The following is a 19,874-nucleotide window of genomic DNA, read 5'->3' on the forward strand; positions in this document are numbered from 1 at the left end:
GCGTCGTTTTCGCTTCCAGACAGATCAATTGAATGAGCTGCGATAGCTCCAGGTATCTGAGTTTCCTTAAAACGAAGCATAGCAAACGCAGCTATTGTCCAGTTTTTTAATAATTGTTTTACGACAAAAATGTTACTCTTATGATTTTGTTGCTCTCAGAAAATAGTTTTTGGGTAGTTTTTTTTAGTTCGCATGGCTTATATTTTACTGTTTACAAAGTTAAAAACGTTTTTCTCTGTTACCCCCGAACTCTTACATCATTTTACCCCCTTGACAGACCCAAGATGTATAAGAGTGGGGGTTAGTTTGTCTTTTACCTCCTCACTCTTACACCATTTTACCCCCGTTAGGAAGCCTAATGCAGCCCAAAAAGACGTAAGAATTTTGAACCACTTTTTCCTAAAAAATCCTCTCATTGCAGCCCCACTCTTACATTGGTTTAAACCCCTCTGAACAATTTACGCCCTCACTCTTACACCACTTTACCCCCTTGGCAGCTCAACCCTTACATCATTTTAACCCCTCAATCTTACAGTGTTTTAGCCCCCATACTTGAGAAGACTGCCAGTCTTGAACCCAGAACCTCTGTACCCTCAACCGGTTCTCCTTAACATCAAGACAATCACTGCGTGTCCAACACTTTACAGTCTCTCTCTCTCTATATATATATATATATATATATATATATATATATATATATATATATAAATACATAAATAAATATGAATAAAACTTGTTAGAATTGCCCTCTCTCAACAAATTACCCCCTCACTCTTACATCATTTTACCCCCTCAGAACAAATTATCTCCAAACTCTTGTACCATTTTACCCCCCTTTGCAGCACAGCTCTCAGCTCAGTTTACCTCCTCTGAAAAAATCACCCCAACCCTTACACCGCTTTACCACCCTTGGTAGCTCAACTCTTAGTTCATTGTACGCCCTCTGAACAAATTACCCCCTCACTTTTACACCATTTAACCCAATTGGCGGCTCAATTATTATTTCATTTTACGCCCTCTGAACAATTTACCCGCTCACTCTTACACCATTTTATCCCCCTTGGCAGCTAAACTGTTATCTAATCTTACCCCCTCTTAACAATGTACCCCCTCACTCTCACACCATTTTAGCCCCCTCGGCGGCCCAGCTCTTACATCATTTTACCACATCTGAGCAAATTACCTCCTCTTTCTTACACCATTTTATCCCCCTTGACAGCTCAATTCTTACGTCAATTTACCCCCTCTGAACACATTAACCCCAACTCTTACACCTCTTTACTCCCCTTGGCAGCTAAACTGTTACCTAATGTTACACCCTCTGAACAAAGTACCTCCTCACTCTTACACCATTTTCCCCTCCTTGGCAGCACAACTCTTACATCATTTTACCACATCTGAACAAATTACACCCTCATTCTTACACCATTTTATCCCCCTTGGCAGCTCAATTCTTACATCATTTTACCCCCTCTAAACAAGTACCCACTCACTCTTAAACAATTTTACACACCTTGGCAGCTCAATTCTTAATTCATTTTAACCCTTTTGAACAAACTACCCCCTCACTCTTCCACCATTTAACCACCCTAGGCAGCTCAATTTTTACCTCACTTTACCCCCTCTGAACAAACTACCCCCTCACTCTTACTCCAATTTACCCCCTCGGCAACTTAACTCTTAAATCATCTTACCACCTTTGAAAAAATTACCCCCTCACTCTTACACCATTTTAGCCCCCTTGGCAGCCAAGCTCTTACCTCATTTTACCCCACTCTGAACAAATGACCCCTTATTGTTACACCATTTTACCCCCCTTGGAAGCTCAACTCTTATATCATTTTACCCCCTCTGAACAAATTACCCCCACACTATTACATCAATTTACCGCCCCATAGACAAATTACCCCCCCCCCACTCTTACAACAAAATGGGAGGATTTTAGGGAGGACATTCGACCCGGGCACCATGACATATATACCTACCTGTACATGAAGTAACGATCACTTGCGACTGTTGATTGGTTCCAATTTCGCACTGGTTAGTCCTCGAAACTGACACGTTGAACTTGTATTGAGAGCCAGGGGCCATTCCAGAAATTATTAGGGGAAGAGTTGAAGCCGAATTGTTGAAATTATCTTGTGGTTGATCTGACGGAGATGTGTGAACAGAAAAGTAGTCCCACCCTGTTGTGGGGGAAATTGACAAAAGTTCAATTGTCGTAGTGTTCTTCCGAACAAGAGTTGCTTCAATGTGTGGAGGGTCTAAAATAACAAACTAGTTGTGAAGACTGAAAGCAACCATCTAGTTACAGAATTGAAAAAAAAATGAGATCTCTACACTTGCAACACACATTTTCATTAATCAATGTTGAAGTACCGATATTTGAGTCGGAACTCAAATTTTAAATTAAAAAAAATAAAATTTTAATATTCACCTGTACATATGTTAAATGTTGCAATTTCACTATCAATAGAGATTGCTTCACCGCAGTTTGTACTTGTTCCAATAACAGCCACAATCTCTACAGTGTAACTAATCCCAGGTTCCAAATTCTCCAATGTCACATTATCATCAGCCGACTCTGATTGGATCCTTACAAACTGGGAAAACCTCACTCCATCCTTAAGTAGCCCAACAACAGCAAATGTGTCCGAAGAATTGATCATATTTCCAATAAGAGTAATCGAAGTCTGATCTACAATGGCAGCATTAAGTTGATGTTTTGGTGCGATGTATGGCGTGTGGGGAGCTGAAAACGAATGGATTTTATTTGTTTTCTTGCTCAGTTATTCTGTCTCGGAAAAAAGCCTTCCTAGAATTACTTGTAAGTCATCACAAATCGAATGAACTGTTGGGTACCATATCTATAGATTTAAGAGTGGAAATGGCTTTAACCATGACTTTAAAACACTGAGGCTAAGATCTGTTGTACGAAACTTAGATATTGAGTAGTTAATTAGATAGATTGCAGAGTTTCGGAGCCAATCATGAACATTTTTACTTTGAGAAAAAATTTTTGTAGTATAATTTTGATTGAAATCTATTTCCTAATTGATGTCTGGTTTCTCTTTGATATCTTAAAACCCAACAGCCGAGACAAATTTTATCGTCAGCAAAATTTCGGAACAAAACAAATTAAGTTTTCACCTGATTAGTTTTAAAACACTTGGAATCACTAGATGTCCTAGAAGATTAAAAAAAACACTTTGTTGCTTTTTGGAAGTTTGAAGGTGTTAATTTTTTCTAAAAAGTTCAAAGGTGTTCAGAACAACAATTTTAAATCCAGGACACTTTAGGGTTAAGATAAAGAATCTTAACTAGAAGCAAAATGGGGCTGTAGCAAAGTGTCCCACAATTTCTTTGCGGCGCAAATCTGTTTAGTAGTTTTTTTTTTCAAATATTTCAGCACCCAACGGTCAGGGCAGGACATTTGTGTGACAAAAAAAACACAACTGGCCTTTTGGAGTAAGAGAGCTACGGAGGTCCTTGAATTGGTACAACAAGAGATTAAAAAAGATTGCCCTATAACTGATAGTCACCTAAGCTTGCACCAAATTACTGGTCCTTGATATAACAGCGTGCCGAAGCAAAATGGAAATATAAAAAAAAAATTTTCTTGGACCTTTGTCATATTTCGTCACACAAAAAGTTCAAAATGAAGCTTTATAAACTGTCGATAGTTTCAAAATTCTTAAAAGATACAATAATCGGATGCATCGGAGTAAGTATGTGACATAGTTCGTTTAATTTTTAATTTTGCTATTGATTCCACCACTTTTCCCTTGTGCTATCTCAAAAAACAAATAACTTTCGGTGATAAAATTTTCCATCGAATTTTACTACACATACATGTGTTTCTGAGCTCAACAAGGCGACGTTTCAATAAATAGATGTACCAAATACAGAATGTTTAAAGAATCTGACTGGTTGAGAAATTTTAAACACTGTAACATAGTGCGTTCAATTAGTCTAAAATGGACATAGCCTATTTTTAGATTACATATTATACCGCTTGTGACCATGCCTCGCGTGTCGCGACCATGCTTCAGCCGCCCGTGGTATTTGCTATGACTCCATTAAACCGAACGTGAGATCGGTTCCCAGAAAAAAATAGGTATTTTCTTTGTTTCGTCTTTTCAAATTTAGAGCAAATTTCCGTTAAAATTTAAAGCATGCAGCATTTGTTTGGCCAGCGAAAAAAAAACTCTAGCTTCTGGTACCTCCGCCATTTTGACTAGGGCCGATTCACAAGCATCTCGTCCAAAATGCATATTTTAATTCTAATTTTTCAAAAACCTCAGCTTTTCAGTCTCATATTAAAACTTTGACGTCAACAATGTCAAAACGTCGACAATGTCTCAAACTAGTAATAATTGAGATTTTTTAAAAGATAAATAGAAGAGTTTGAAATATCATACGACACATTCCATTTGTTTTCTCTGCATTTAAGGTTAGCAACACAAATCATTAACAATAACTAAAAATAACTACAGGGAAATTTATGGGTAAAGTCAGTAACAACTTCACCAAGAGTTTTTCCGTTTAGACCAACTTAGTGGCAGACTTTTCAGAAATTGTCAGAACTTGGATCCAAAAATGGTCACAAACGGTTATATCTCCTACAAAACACCCATCTCCAGGATGGAAATAGGCCCTATCTTGAGTTTTACAAAACGACGGTCAAAATCATTCTTTTTCAATTTTATTGTGTCAAATTACAGCTTGGGTAAGATTCTATTTACCTGTGCAAACCGTTACGTTAACTGAAGAAGGTTGGTTTTCTCCAAAATTACAGTGGGTATTAATCTCAACAGACACGTCAAATGTATATTGCGAACCAGGTATCAACTCTGAGATTTTCAAGGGGAGGTCTGACTTTGTCAACCTGTGAATACTTCGCGAAAAAGGATAGGTGATATTGATTGAAAAGAAGTCCCATCCTGAATTTGGGTTGATTGACTTCAGTTCAATTGATGTAGTATTCCACTGTTCCAGCGTTGCTTCAATTTCCGGAGGATCTATATTGAGAAAGAATGACTATCAATAATTTTACTGAAGCATTTTTTATGCGTTTGATAAATGTACGTTAGTTTTTCCATTTTTTTAAATTGGTTTTCAAAAAAGAGCTGAATTTTATCTTCAGGCACAAACTTTATCATATAGAGTCAATAAGCGACAGCTCAAAATAATATATACATTCCTTGCTATGCCATTAATTAAGTTTCATGGACAAAAAAAAATGAAATTAGAAGTTCAAGAAAGTAGTTTTCATTTACCGGTGCAAATTTCAAGAGGTACTATTGCACTATCAGTTGAATTTGATTCTCCACAATTCGTATTCGTGCCAATAACAGACACCAACTCCACTGTGTAAATACTTCCAGCTGCCAAATTTCCTAACGTCACATTGTCATCATTCCCTTCCGACTGGATCCGTGTAAACTGGGAAATCCTCACTCCATCTTTTAGCAATCCAACGACAGCATAAGTGTCAGTGGAACTGATCATGCTTCCAATGAGAGAGATGGAGTTTTGGTTTACAGAAACTGCTCTAAGTGAATTTTCAGGGCTGATGTAGGGTACGTTAGAGACTAAAAATTCGTTTGAACTACTCAATTACTGATGCCTCAATTTTTTTTCAGATTTAAATTAATAGTGTCTATGTAAATACAAGAAAATTTGAGAAAAATGTCTACCTTGAAAAACTGCTGGAGGTCCAAATAAGAACAAAATTTAGGTACAATATGCAAAAAAATATTTCTTTTTACAAGAAACACTGTCTTCAGAAACTGAAAAAAGAATATCAAAAATACTGACAATCTTTTTTCGTTCGAGGACCAAACATACAGAAAATTTGATAAACTTCATAATCAGACTGTCCGATGATCCCATTTTTAATCGCATTAAAGAAAAAATATGTTTTTCTCCCATTATCAACTCATCATATTCTTTCATTATATTTACTCATTATATTCGCTCATTATATTTACGGTCTGATGATCCCATTTTAAATCGTATTACAGCGAAAATATGTTTTGTTTCCATTATCAGGCACTATTTCGAGAAGCGCAACTGAAGTATTCTTTTAAAGGCCTTCTCTTAAGGCAATTCTCAACTGAGAAGTTCGTTAAAAAATTGACCATTAAGTATCTTACAAACGGATGAAATTAAACCTTCCTACCTGTAATAATGCAAGCCATAAAAGAAACAAAACAAATTCATTCAGAAAAAAAAACTTTTGTTCAACGTTCTGTTTTCTGAGTCAACTGGGAGTCAGTTTTTAATCCATCATTTTGTTGTTTCGCGCAGTACTTAAATTTGTATTTTACAATTTGCTATGATTTTTCACCAGTAGGATTTTTTTACGCCAAGTTTGCATAATCGCATGCAGGGAAAATTTGGAAAACTGCAGACAAATTCTTAATAAGACTGTGATCCACTTTAATTATTTTTGTTGAAAGTTTTCGCATCGTCGATCGGTCATTTAGGAAAAAACAGTTGATTTTATTTACTATTATTATTGGCAAGGCAAAGTATTTTGAGAAGACCACTAGCCCCCTAAAACTGTTAATTTTTTTCTGATTATGTTTTAATTTCATTATTTCTTTAAAAATATATATTTCGCTAGAAATTTATACAACAAAAAATTACAAAAACTTAAAAATTGACTAACATTTCAATCAAGCTATTAAATACTTTGATTACGAAGCCTGTAATTCCTTATTAGGTTTTAATTTGAGTTTGTTGAGTTTTCTGGGGAAGTTGTTAGAATTTTTTTGTGACAATTTGAAATTCATTGTAAATCTCTACCTGTGCATGAGTTGACAGTAACCAATGATGGGTGATTCGTCATAGCCGGCAATTGCCGGAAAATGGCCGCGATATACGCTTGTGGCCCTCCATGAATTGAAACAAATAAAGGAATAAGATAGACAGATCAACCATCAGTCCTTTAATAGACCCCTAGACTCATTGGGTTATATTCGGACTGTCAATTTTATGACACAAACCGTCTATAAAGAAAAAACCCTATAAGATCTTTTTCAAAATTGATATTCGAAATCAAAACTCAAGACTAATAATCAAGAATTAGGGCATATATGCTTGGCACTCCTTAGATGCACACAATTAACAACTAAATGTGCATAAAATTTAAATTTGCATAAGTGAGTTCAGAAGTCATTATTTGAGTGAGTTAAGTCACGCAGTTGACCTATAAGCAGAAATGACTTCACATACGCAAAATTGAAATGCAAATCAGTAGGGGTCACTGAAGTCAATGAAAAAGTCAATTCCAAGAAGTCAGGTCGTAAGAATCATCGACGGAGACGACGAATTAAAAAAACATAGCCGGTAACGAATCGAATCGTTGTGCATTATAATCTCTAACCTAGCCGTACCGAAATCAGAGCATCAAAGTAGACAAGAGAAAAAAAAACAAAAGTAGCCCAACAAACCAGATTAAAGTGTTTTAAAAATGCTGAAAATTTTTTAGCTGCGGGGGGGGGAGCTAGTGGGGTGGGTGGCTAGGTAGGTTGGTGAGGTGGGTAGTGCTGGGGTAGTTGGGGGGGGGGGGGGTAGGTGGCGGTAGTTAGGTGAAGGGAGGGGGTAGTTTGGGGGTTAGTGTTAGGTGGGGGGATAAGTTGGGGCGGGGGGTAGGTAGGTGGTGGGGGGAGGGGGTTAGGTAGTTGGTGGTGTTGGGGGGGGGGGTAAGTAGGCGAGTGGGCGGGTAGATAGATTGCGGAGGTGGGTAGTGCTGGGGTAATTTGTAGGTGGGGTAGCCAGGTGAAGGGAGGGGGTAGGGGTAGGTGGGGGTAAGTTGGGGGCGCTGGGGGGGGGGTAGGTAGGTGTTGGTGGTAGGGGTTAGATAGGTGGTGGGGGGTTGTGCGGTGTAGTTTAGATAATTAGGGTTGACTTATATAGGAACAAAAATCTCAAAATGACCTGTTCACCTTGAACATCACCAGCAGTTCCTAATTAGTATACATTACAAATGAAGCTACTGTTAAGATCCAATGTTCGAAAACAGAAGTCAACAATCAAAAACGGAGGTAAATGCTCGAACGCTCGAACAGAAAGAAGTCAAAATTCAAGTCATGAACAATCTTGCTTTCTGCTAAAAAAACCTGTAGAATCTCTATACTCCACTTCGAGTCGTAAAAACCTATAGAATCTCAATACTCCTCTTCAAGTCGTAAAAACCACGATGTCCTCAATAATAGCCGCTATCGCTTCGCGGCAATTAATTAATTGTAAATTTCTACCTGTGCATGAATTGACAGAAACCGATGATGGGTGATTTGTTCCGTAGTCACAAGAAGAGCTGATTGCTACAGAGATGTCGAATATATACTGCGATCCAGGAATCAGACCATAGATGCTCAGTGGCAAACTGAGGGCTGTTTCATTCACAAAAGATTGCTGAATATTAGGTGCTGAATCAATCGAAAAGAAGTCCCAGCCTGTGATGGGTCTAATTGACGTAAGCTCAATTGTTGTAGTGTTGTGTTGAACGAAAAGAGCATAAATTGTGCCAGGATCTGAAGAGAAATAAAACTGAAAATAAGTGAAAATGTGAATTTAGTGAATGAACCAGACAAGAAACAATAATATCATTGATAAGGTTTTGAGTCAAAAAGTAAAAAAAAGAGTCCGGATTTGCCTGATCTAATGTTCAATCTGCCAGTGATTCAAGATTTTTCCAGACATGTAAACATTTATTGTAATCGAAAAGCCGACTATGTTGCAGTAAGGCATGTCCAATTTTCTCAAATAAATAAAGTTCTCCAATAATCTGGAAAAACATCATGTTTCGTTTTACTGGGCGCTGCCTTTTCGACGCACAAAATTGAAATTAAAAAGAACTTAATGATCGAATTCAGAACTATTTCTTCGGAATGAAGAAAACATTTTTGTTGACGATAAATTTGGTAACTGATTTTGTTGCAGACATAAAAATCAAACAAGAAACCATCCATGCAATTGTAATATATACATGAACGACCAAAAATTGACATCGCGCACAATATGCAAACAATTAGAACGCATTCTTCAAAAAATACAATAAAAAATTGGGCACCTGTGCAAATTGTTAACTTGGTTATTTCACTATCTGTTGTGTTTTCTTTTCCACAATCTGTGCTTGTGCCAATAACAGACACCAACTCCACTGTATAGCTTTTCCCAGGCATCAAATTGGTAATAGTCACATTGTCATTAGCTGCAGCTGATTGGATTCTGGTGAAGTGAGCTAACTTGGTGCCGTTCTCCCATAATCCAACCACAGCGTACGTGTCAGAGCTGCTGATCAAGCTTCCAATAAGAGTAATTGATGTTCGACTGACAATTGCGATATTCAAATGATCTCGTGAACTGACTTCGGGAGCGTTTGGTACTTAAAAAAAATGAATTAAAAACGCGGCAACAGTGTCACAGAAAAAAAACAAAATGGAAACATGTACTATTATGGGCTGACACCTTATTTGCTGTCTTGCTTGGATCATGTATTCGATACAATAAAAGTCATAGGGTATCTTTTTGTATTAAACAATCCTTGCATGAGAATCATGAAATACTATTTGATCCATACCTGATTACCAGTAAAATATATATTCATTCGAATAAGGCAATTGTGAACTCAAGCAAGGTATTTTGGATTTTCTATGACTACAAGTTTTTTAGATTGATGAGTTTAGCTTATTCGCACTTTTTCTGAACGCGATCAATTGTTCCATTTTTTCAGATAATAATCAATTGCTATCGCTATATCAGAGTACTAAAACACCGAGGCTGATTAATTATCAGATCTTCATTAAACTTGCAAAAACAATGAAGATTCGAAGCAACTGCGGATCGAGCATTTACAATTGCATTTTATGTTCCCAACTAAATTTTTGAAAATTTATTTTTGAACCAATGGGATTAAGGAGAATACTAGACAGCAAACATAACATCATAGGAGTGTTGGAGGGCCCAAAAATGGCTTGGTAAAATTTCTCTTAAAATTTCTGGTCAATTTCTACAAAAAATTCTGATTATCTGGCAAACATGGAAAAAAAACTGATTGAAAAATAGTGAGACAAACTAAAAAATGGATGGGAAACAATGAGAAAATGCTGACGTGAAATATTACGTGGGATTGGAAACGAAGCAAAGGATGAATTTAATGTGCTTTCACGTCGGCAAAATATCAGAACAAGGAACCTCCAAAAAACCAGAATTACCATCAAACTTCTCCACTTTTGAAAAATCGAAAATTAAGTTTACCACTGTGCAGTAAATTTCCAGTCTGATTCATTTAAAAAATAGATCATTGTATTTTATTTACGAGATCAAGATCAAACGAAAAAAGGACAAGGAAAGATTGTATTCCTTTGCGATAAGATTTTGAATAAAGAGATAGTGCCATGCTCAATGATCTCTGAGCAGTTTTTGAACTGTTTAACGTGCTTGTAAAATTAGATTAAATTCTTTTATGAATGTAATTGAATTTAATTCTTTAAGTGTTTCCATTCTTTAAAACTATGATTCGACGATGTTGCAAAATTAACTTCCGAGACAAGGACTTAAAACATGCGACAATGCAGACCTTTTCGACTATGATTAGATTAAAAAAATAAACATGCTAAAAATTGAATATTTGATACTTTTTTTTCTCTAGTTTAATTTAAAATTTTTGTTCATCGTAGACTTAAGTTGTGAAGTTTGCTCAAAAAATAACCTTTACTTCTAGTTTTGTTGATCTGCGGATTTCTCATAATTGCAAAACAGTACCATACGGTTAAAGATTTTGAAGTTTTTCTAAAGTTTTTATTGGTCATTCACGGTTACAATGGAGTTTTTTTTTATTTAAAACACGAGAAATTTCGCACGCTTGATTTAATTAAATAATAACAAAAAAATTAATCAATAAAATAATAATTTTCTGTTTTTTCAGAAAATTAAATTTAAACTTAAGGTGGAGATAATTTCAGCAAAAGACATTACAAATATGGTAATCAGACCTTTAATAACTATTTTTTATATTTGCTAGAATGGTTTGCGTAAAACTTATAATCAGTGTGAGCGGTTTTATAAGATGAAAAAGAAACCCACTTTTTGTGAAAACAGTAATTTCTCAACTGTTTGCAAACTTTGGATATTAGAAATATCCACCATGAAATCAAATTTGCAAGTAAATTCTGCACTGAAGCGCTAACTTCATAATTTAGCTTGTGAAAATTTGAAAGGAATCTATGTCGCAGACGGCTCCGTTTGCAATCTTTCATACTCCTTACAATTTTTTTTGCCCTCGTATCTCTTTTTTACTCGCGATTTGATATGATATTATAAAAACGTGTTCATTTCAAGTTCAACAAAATCAGTAATTCGCGTTTATTGGTTCAAAAGTATGATTTTAAGATACAGCTTGAACGATAAAATTAACTTGGAGAGAAATTTAAGAGGAGACATTTCCAGGTGTATGTTAGACGATCTCAACAAAATCATCAAAAGGGTTTTGTTTTTCAGTTTATCTACAAAATGGTCTTTAATTGAGTGTTTTATGTCAACTTTCAGCATTGTATACTGAAATTTTACTCCGACACAGCAAAATTTGTAACCGATATGTACCCAGTTTGAGGTGCCACGCCGAAATTCGATATGTCCAGACCGAAATGGGGGGGGGGCGTGTTATAGACATCGATAATTCATATGATTCTGACATACCATATTTTGCGGCCAAAAACTTTGATTCCTGTGAAATTGATTCATAAGCCCAAAAATATACGATTGAACAAAGCGCACGTGTCGTGCTGAAGCCATGAAATAAAGGTAATTTTAACAAGCCCAAGTTTTGAACCCAAGTAATCTAAAGACGACAAGACGCCACAAAGCCCCCCTATTTTCGAGTCGAGGGCCAGGGCATTGTCATGGCGTACGTTCGAAAAAACGCACGCCTTGGAAAGAATACTATCCAGAAAACATGTGATGTACGATTCGAATCTGCAAGTATTTGTGCGAATAAGTGCGCAATAGTTTGACAGTGTGCATTGTTGACAGTGTTTCCATTCTTTGAGACTATGATTCTACGATGTTGCAATACTAACTTCCGAGACAAGGACTTAAAACATGCGACAATGCAGACCTTTTCGACTATGATTAGATAAAAAAAATAAACATGCTAAAAATTGAATATTTGATAGTTTTTTTTTTAAATTCCAATTGCGTTCGGCCGCCAAAACTGATAGTTTAGCTAGGTCTACCGATAAAATTAGCAGAACTTTGAAATCCTTAAAATATTAAAATATTCTCTCCAAATTATTTCGATGTTTCTGAAGTATCTTAAGCGTAACAAGAAGTCTAGGGAAAAGGAACCTAAGAAAAAAGTAGGAAGTTTTAGAAATGTTAATATTATCGTCTTTCGCTGTTAATTTGACTCTTTTTTCATAAGACCTAAACCTTTCGCTTAGCTGTCACAATTAATTTGAATTATCTGCCATTTTGTTTCGAAATTGAAAGGAACGCAACTGAACAAAAATATAGAAATTACCCAAAAGAGGGTTTAGGAATCTAAGGGCCATAATTAGAAATCGAAGTGTCGGTAGTATATCTCAAAATATTAGCTGAAAATGAACTATTTAATTTATGATTTTTCTAGCGAGGTATGAAACTAAACAAGTAGACTTATGATTCAAACTAACATGAGGGTTATTAATCGAACTTTGACTTGGGGCATGCACAGCGGATCAGATTTCTCTAATTTTGGGCACTGAGAAAAAAATGATCAGAAGGATGTGATGAAGAAACAAGTTGTGAAGAGCTCCCCCTATAGTTGAGAGAACTAAACAATTTTTACCCCGGAAATGTTTTGTATTTCAGTTTTTCGTGCTATTCGGCTATGTTGGTGATATTGGGTAGGTTCTGTAATGGAAATAACAAATAGTTGACTTATATTTTTGAACTTACGAATTTGTTGGTATGATCAGAAAAAAAGGGTCGGTATATCCGGTTTGACATGAGAGAATTCGTTGTTATTTTCCATCAAAATTAAATTTCTTTTAATATTGTATCAGATGAGTTTGTAGCAATTTCTCGCCTACAAAAATGGACGAATATTCAAAAATCACTAATATTTTATGAAAACTCGTTTTAACAAGAACAAAGACCATTTGTGGAAAACCAAACCGTTATAAACAGCAAATTTTAGATCAGAAAATACAACCTGAAATTTTTTTTTGAAAGAGTATGAGTTTTTTGTTTGCTTCTAAATATTGAAAGGCAATGACTTTTTTTGTCGTTTTCACATGATTTTTTGAAGTTTAAAACTGGACGTGTATACGGCTTCGCGATGTCTAATTCCGATCATATTGAGGATTTCCTGAAACAAATATTTTTGAGCTTTGCTCAGTCTAAGCTGGGAAAATTGAGTTGCTGCGGCGACTTTTCTTGTCTCAAGTATTACTGTGTTTGCCGATTAAATCTCAACCCAGGATTCCACAAAAAATATTTGCATATCCATAAACTTCAGACCTGTGCATGTAATCACAGTAACAGAAGAGGGTTGATTTGTTCCAAAGTCGCAATCATTGCTGATTGTCACATAGATGTTGAACATGTATCGTGAACCAGGGTTAAGACCAGATATATCCAGAGGAAGGCTCTTCGAGGGTTCGTTAAGAAGTTGGTTGAAACTTTGGGTTGAAGCTGATGTGATTGAAAAATAATCCCAGCCTGTTTTGGGAGTAATGGAGGCAAACTCGATGGTTGTTGTGTTTTTGGGGACCAACACTGCATCAATGACAGGAGGATCTAAATAGTACAAACTGCAAACCAATGAATGATGTTTCTACAATTTCAATTATTTCTATAATGTCTCGCAAATAAACGATAAGATTGCTTTTTTTCTAACCTTAAATATGGTTGGACGTGAAATTGGTAGACAGGGATTTTAGCCGATGGCCAAAAATGAGGCATTCAATCGACAATTCAAGTAATATGAGCTAATAGATTTTTTCTGAGCATCTGATTGGCTAATGAAAAACGATATTTCTTAAGCGGACAAATAAACGGCACAATTTTTACCAACTAGCGTAACGAAGGTTTATCTGTGGTTGCACCCACCATCTGCTCCCTTTTCAAGGACAGGTGGAGTGAAGCGCCACCCGACCACACAAATAATGGTCCAGCAAAACCAGTCATTTACCGACCTATGATATACTTTGACCAATAAGAAAGAAAATATCGGCTAAATTTCTAATTTTCTCCATGTCGGCAAAACTCCCTGTCAGCAAAATTAGCGCTAGAACCAACGAATACATTAACGCTAGAGCTATGATTGGCCAATTTAAAACCGTATTGCGTAAAAGGTAGGGTGCGCCATACCCTATCTTTCACCAAGAGAAAAAAGAGTCCACCAATATAGTGATATCGACCAATTAGAGGAATAAACTGTCGGCTAAATTTTTCTATAAGTCCTTTCCGCCAATTTTCATAGCACTGAGAAGTAGATTGCGACAAAAAATCGCTAGAAATTTAGTTGACTAATATTGTACAGTAAATAGTTCACTAAACTTATGTAAACTTTCTATCTTGTAAATATTTTTGTTAGATCCCGAGGCACTGCACTTTATTCTCCCAAAAAAATCTCGCAAGATCTTGTAAGAATCTTGCAAGAAAAAGTTATTCTCGCAATATCTTGAATAAAAGTTGTAGGATTTTGCAAGATGAAATTTTGTTTCCAACTAGGCAGTGTGCTCATTGTAAAATTAGCTCCAAAAAGTACTTGTGAAAATTGGCAACTAATTTTGGCCAATTTCTTTGCGTTCAGTTGCATTTATGATGAGCAGAACTAAATATTTTATTTATCACAGCTTTGTTAAAACTGAGGTTAAGAGAAGACAATAACTGACCAGTGCAGATTGCTAAGTTACTAATTTCACTCTCTGTTATGTTTTCACTTCCGCAATCTGTGTTTGTGCCAATAATGGCCACCAACTCCACTGTATAGCGCTTCCCAGGCACCAAATTGTCCAATGTTACATTGTTGTCGGCAGACGCTGACTGAACCCGTGTAAAATTGGGAAGCCTCATTCCCTCGTCCAACATTCCGACCGCAGCATACGTGTCAGACGAAACGATCAGGATTCCATGGAGAGTAATTGATGTTCGATTTGCGATGGCAACACTCAGTTGATCTTGTGAACTTATGTAGGGTGCGTTTGGTACTGAAAAATTTCCTTTGGATATAACTAAGCATCTGAGGAGGAATATGAATTATTTTTTAACCTTGTCAAAATTTGTCGTATTACGTCAAAAAACTGTGAAAACAATATTATACTTTATTTTGCCTTCAAATATTACGTGCAAATTAAGTTGAGAACAACTGTATTGAAGATATTGGAGCTGTAGGAAAACGGTATGCATATTGTATAAATTTGACCTTTTGTTCAAATTGCACAAATTTTTGAATTTGACCATTGGAGTGGCTTTCCAAATCAAATATTTAGTTTCCTTGCAATAATAAGACTTACTTGTGCATATGGTTACATCGGATGCAGATGGGTGATTAGTTCCATAATCACAATTTCTGCTAATCAAAGCAGAGACGTTGAATTTGTATTGAGATCCGGGAACCAATCCAGCAATTTGAAGAGGTAGAGATGAAACTGTTTCGTTGAAAATTGCTTGTGGAATCGAGGGAGTTGCGTCAACTGAATAAAGTTCCCACCCTGTGTTAGGAACAATTGATGACAGCTCAATTGTGGTAGTGTTTGCTTGTGTCAAAGTTGCCTTGATATTTGGTGGGTCTAAAGAGAAAAAATGCAACAGATCAAAGGGTAAAAAAAACTTAACAATATAGTAAAAAAATACAATATCTGAGAATGTCAAACAGAGACAATATGGCTTGAAAATCAGCTTGAAAAAAAAAATTGTAAGTTAAATTGTTTAAATGATTATAAGTTTCAAGTTAAATTTTTAAATTTTGGATCTAGAACACGTTGTAGAATTGCTGAGCAAGAAATGAAAAAAATGATAAAAAAGCGAGATTTAATGACTTTAAACTATTTTGTTTACCTGTACATATATTGACAGATACCAGTTCACTGTCGATCACAGTTCCTCCTCCGCAATTTGTACTTGTTCCAAAGACTGACACGAGCTCTACGGTGTACCATTTTCCCGGAGACAGAGTCGCAACTGTCAAATTTGCATCAGCCGACTCGGACTGTATTCGGGAAAAGTGGGAAATCCGTGTCCCGTTTTCCCAGAGTCCAATTGCAGCGAATGCGTCAGAAGAATTGATACTGAGACCAATGATTGTAATTGAGGTTTGATTTATCTTGACTGCAACAAGTTGTTCATTTTGACTGAGGAATGGTCGTTCGGGAACTGAAAGAAAATATCAGTAGAACAAAAACATAAATAGCAATAAAAATATCCTAAGAATAGTTTTTCAAAAACAAAACTTGATGCTGTTATTATATTTCAGTTTGAGGAAATCGTAAGCAAAAAAAAACATTTAACTTATATAGAACTCAAAGATATTTGTTTATAGATATTTGTTTCGGAAAAAAAATCAAGTCTTCTTAAGTTAATTTCTCGTTCTTGTCATTCAGAACTGAAGTTCATTAGAATTCTGAAAAGATTTTACCAGATCAGTCCCTCATTTTCAAATTCAAAATGCTCTTAAATTGATTCTACAGTTTTTTTTTAAAGACGATAGTTAAATCATTTAAAATGATGAAGGTTGGTTCATGAAAAAAATTCAAAGAAAGTTTTTTATTATTCAAAAGTGAGGAGATCTCTTTTACGTCAGCTTTTTTGTCAATACCTCATTTTAAAATGGCAGATGAATAGTAGGAGCTTGAAAAAACTCTTGTCATTCAGAACTGAAATTCATTAGAAACCTGAAAAGATTTTACCAGATCAGTCCCTCATTTTCAAATTCAAAATGCTCTTTTAAATTGATTCTACAGTTTTTTTAAAGACGAAAGTTAAATCATTTAAAATGATGAAGGTTGGTTCATGAAAAGAAAATTCAAAGAAATTTTTTAATTCAAAAGTGAGGAGATCTTTTTTACGTCAGCTTTTTTGTCAATACCTCATTTTAAAAAAATGGCAGATGAATAGTCAGAGCTTGAAAAAGTAAGCCAACGAGATCTCTCTAGCAATTTTTTTGAAATTAGAAATAATAATAATAATTAATAATAATAAAGTTCATAATGCTATCTAAATGTTTCAAGTAGCAAGAGCCACAGGAATCTCATTTTATCTCATTTAACTAATTACAACACAAATGATGTTTCATTGATAAAATATTTTGGTTTGCGGAGAATTTAACAAGAGCTAGCTATTGAAATTTATCCAGTGAAATTTTTGTGATGCTTTTTAGCAGATCTAAGTTTGAGACAAGAATTTTTCTAAAATTAGATAAGCGAAAAAGTTAGATTAACACTGGTGATCGAAATGCGAATTTTAATTTTTTATTTATAACTTGTGCATGACTTTCGATTTACCTGTGCATGCATTCACAACAACTGAAGACGGGTGATTTGTTCCATAATCACAGAAAGTACTGATCGTGGCAGATATGTTAATTACGTATTGAGAGCCGGGTTCCAGACCGAAAATATCCAGTGGGAGACTCACAGCTGGTTCATTGACAAATATTTGGGGAGTTCGAGGCCATGAATTGATAGAAAAGAAGTCCCAGCCAGCATTGGGGTTAATCGATGCGAACTCAATGGATGTAGTGTTTCTGGGTATAAAACTTGCATCAATATTGGGCGGATCTAAATTAAATAATTGATCGTTAAATCAATTAAATTCTTGTAGTGTTTTATCAACGAATTAATCGTGTAATTAATCGTGTACCAAGAATCACAGCAATATTTGAGCAGACATACTTCTTCAGATCAATTTTAGAACACTGTAGAAAATGATTTTCAGTTGAAAATCTCCTATTTTATTTATTGTATGCAGTTATATGTTAAATTTTCTCCATTCATTTTGCATTTGAGATTTTGCATTCACTTTAAAATGGAATGTCTCACACGATGGGACTGTAAACTCCCCGCTCCCTAAACTACAGGAAACCCTGTAACTATGAACCATCACATATCACATTCAACACATAATTTAATGAAAAACGCACAATGAGTTGAACTAATACTCCAAAATCTCTGCTTTGAAAAATCTCTGCTTCCGAATGCTAAGTATTTACATTTTTGATATCAGCCTAAAACGGGTAGCTGCACAAAAAGTAAACATCTTTTTGAGAGAGAGAGAGATATTTAGCTTTTTCGTATAAATACAATAAAGCAAGGGTGATCAACGGGGAGATCAAGATCCTCTTTTCAGATCACCCTCTCAGATAAATACCTGTACAAATAGTGAACAATGATATTCCACTATCCGTTATGTTTGCGACTCCACAATCCGTACTTGTGCCAATAACAGATACAACCTCTAAGGTGTAACTTTTCCCAGGTAACAAATTCCACAATGTCACATTATCATTTGCCGACTGTGACTGGATCCGAGTGAAGTTTTCAATCCTTGTTCCATTTTCCAACAGTCCAACCACAGCGTATGTGTCGGATGAGTTGATAAGCCCTCCAATGAGTGTGATTGATGTTTGACTTACAACTGCAACGCTGGCTTGATTTTGTGAACTAATGTGGGGTGCATTAGGAACTGAAATATAATAGAATTATTAAACAAAAGTGAACAGGCATATTTGATCAGGACATGGGTAACATCAACCTTGAGCCCAAGCCTCAATCAACTGGCATAAGAGTTAGGATAAAGCAATCAAAATGTCTATATAGTTTTAGTTTTCTTTATTTTCCCCTGCTATCTTTGGAAATGTTTGTAGTAGCAAATATGGAGAGTCAACGACAAAAAGCTTTGAAAAAAACTAGAATTTTATTTCACATGCAGGTTATAAATGAGTTAATCGAAGAGACAAATGATATTGACACAATACTATCGTAAAAAGTCAAGTTGAACTTTGAGCGTCTGATTAAACGTTTTAACTGCTGTTCATTTTTTTTATTAAATGTTTTAACTGCTGTTCATTTTTTCTACAATATCTATGAAGCAAACTTTTGTGCATGCGTATATTTTTTTTATCCAAATCCTACATCCTGTATAGAAAAGTTTCTTTAAATGTTTCAAGATTCAGCAAAAGAATTACAATTTAAATTTCATACATTTATCGATATTTCAATTGTTGAAATCTATTTAAATCAGTGAAACTTGATATTTTTTCAAACAAAGGCTCAAAAGCTGCGCTAAGTTAATCAGCTGCTGGCAAAATGTTGAGCTATTATCTGAGTGTGTTGCTCAAAAATTAAAAACATTTAAAATTGCTTTGCAAATGATATGGTAGAGAAAGCAACTTAAAAAATTTCCTTGCTATTCAAAGTCATTTATGAACGCAATGTCTTTAATTCTGTTGAAGAAAAGATGCCGATGTATCATTTTTTCAGAAATATTTTGGATGTACATGTAAATTTCTCTTAAAACGTTTTCGGTAACTAATTCTTGGCATCGAGAAAACCTAATGAGAAAAAGAAAATTATTGATTTCAGGGAAGATCAGATAAATGAAAAAACACGAAAGCAGTGATGATTCATCCCTGAAAATCATCAGAAATACTTTTTCTCTCAATTGACTTTGCAAAGCAAAGTTGAAAAAAAACCAAGCAACAGATTACTGACAGAAAATTTTATGGCGTTTTAAAATTTTTGCGTGTCATTTCAATCGAGCAAACTTCAATCAGAAACTTATTTGATCTTCCTAAATTTTTCGCAGTTTTAAGTCTTGTATGCCAACCAAAAGTTCTTCATTACTTTATCTGAAAATTATTCAACTCAATATTTTATCTG

General features: G+C 35.2%; 1 protein-coding gene across 1 annotated transcript; it reads right to left on the reverse strand.

Moving 5' to 3' along the window:
- Window positions 1-1,985: 1,985 nt before the first annotated feature.
- On the reverse strand, window positions 1,986-18,678 carry LOC142357125 (receptor-type tyrosine-protein phosphatase eta-like; the record flags this gene model as incomplete). Its single annotated transcript, XM_075408812.1, has 12 exons — window positions 1,986-2,264; window positions 2,438-2,752; window positions 4,746-5,021; window positions 5,280-5,594; window positions 8,268-8,543; window positions 9,083-9,397; window positions 13,513-13,791; window positions 14,892-15,206; window positions 15,513-15,788; window positions 16,057-16,371; window positions 17,499-17,774; window positions 18,364-18,678. Coding segments are annotated over 12 exons (3,552 nt in total), but the record flags the coding sequence as incomplete, so codon positions are not given.
- Between the last annotated feature and the right edge of the window lie 1,196 nt (window positions 18,679-19,874).

This window comes from Convolutriloba macropyga, unplaced genomic scaffold, assembly GCF_964194025.1.
Source record: "Convolutriloba macropyga unplaced genomic scaffold, txConMacr16.3 SCAFFOLD_4390, whole genome shotgun sequence".
Lineage (NCBI taxonomy): Eukaryota > Metazoa > Xenacoelomorpha > Acoela > Convolutidae > Convolutriloba > Convolutriloba macropyga.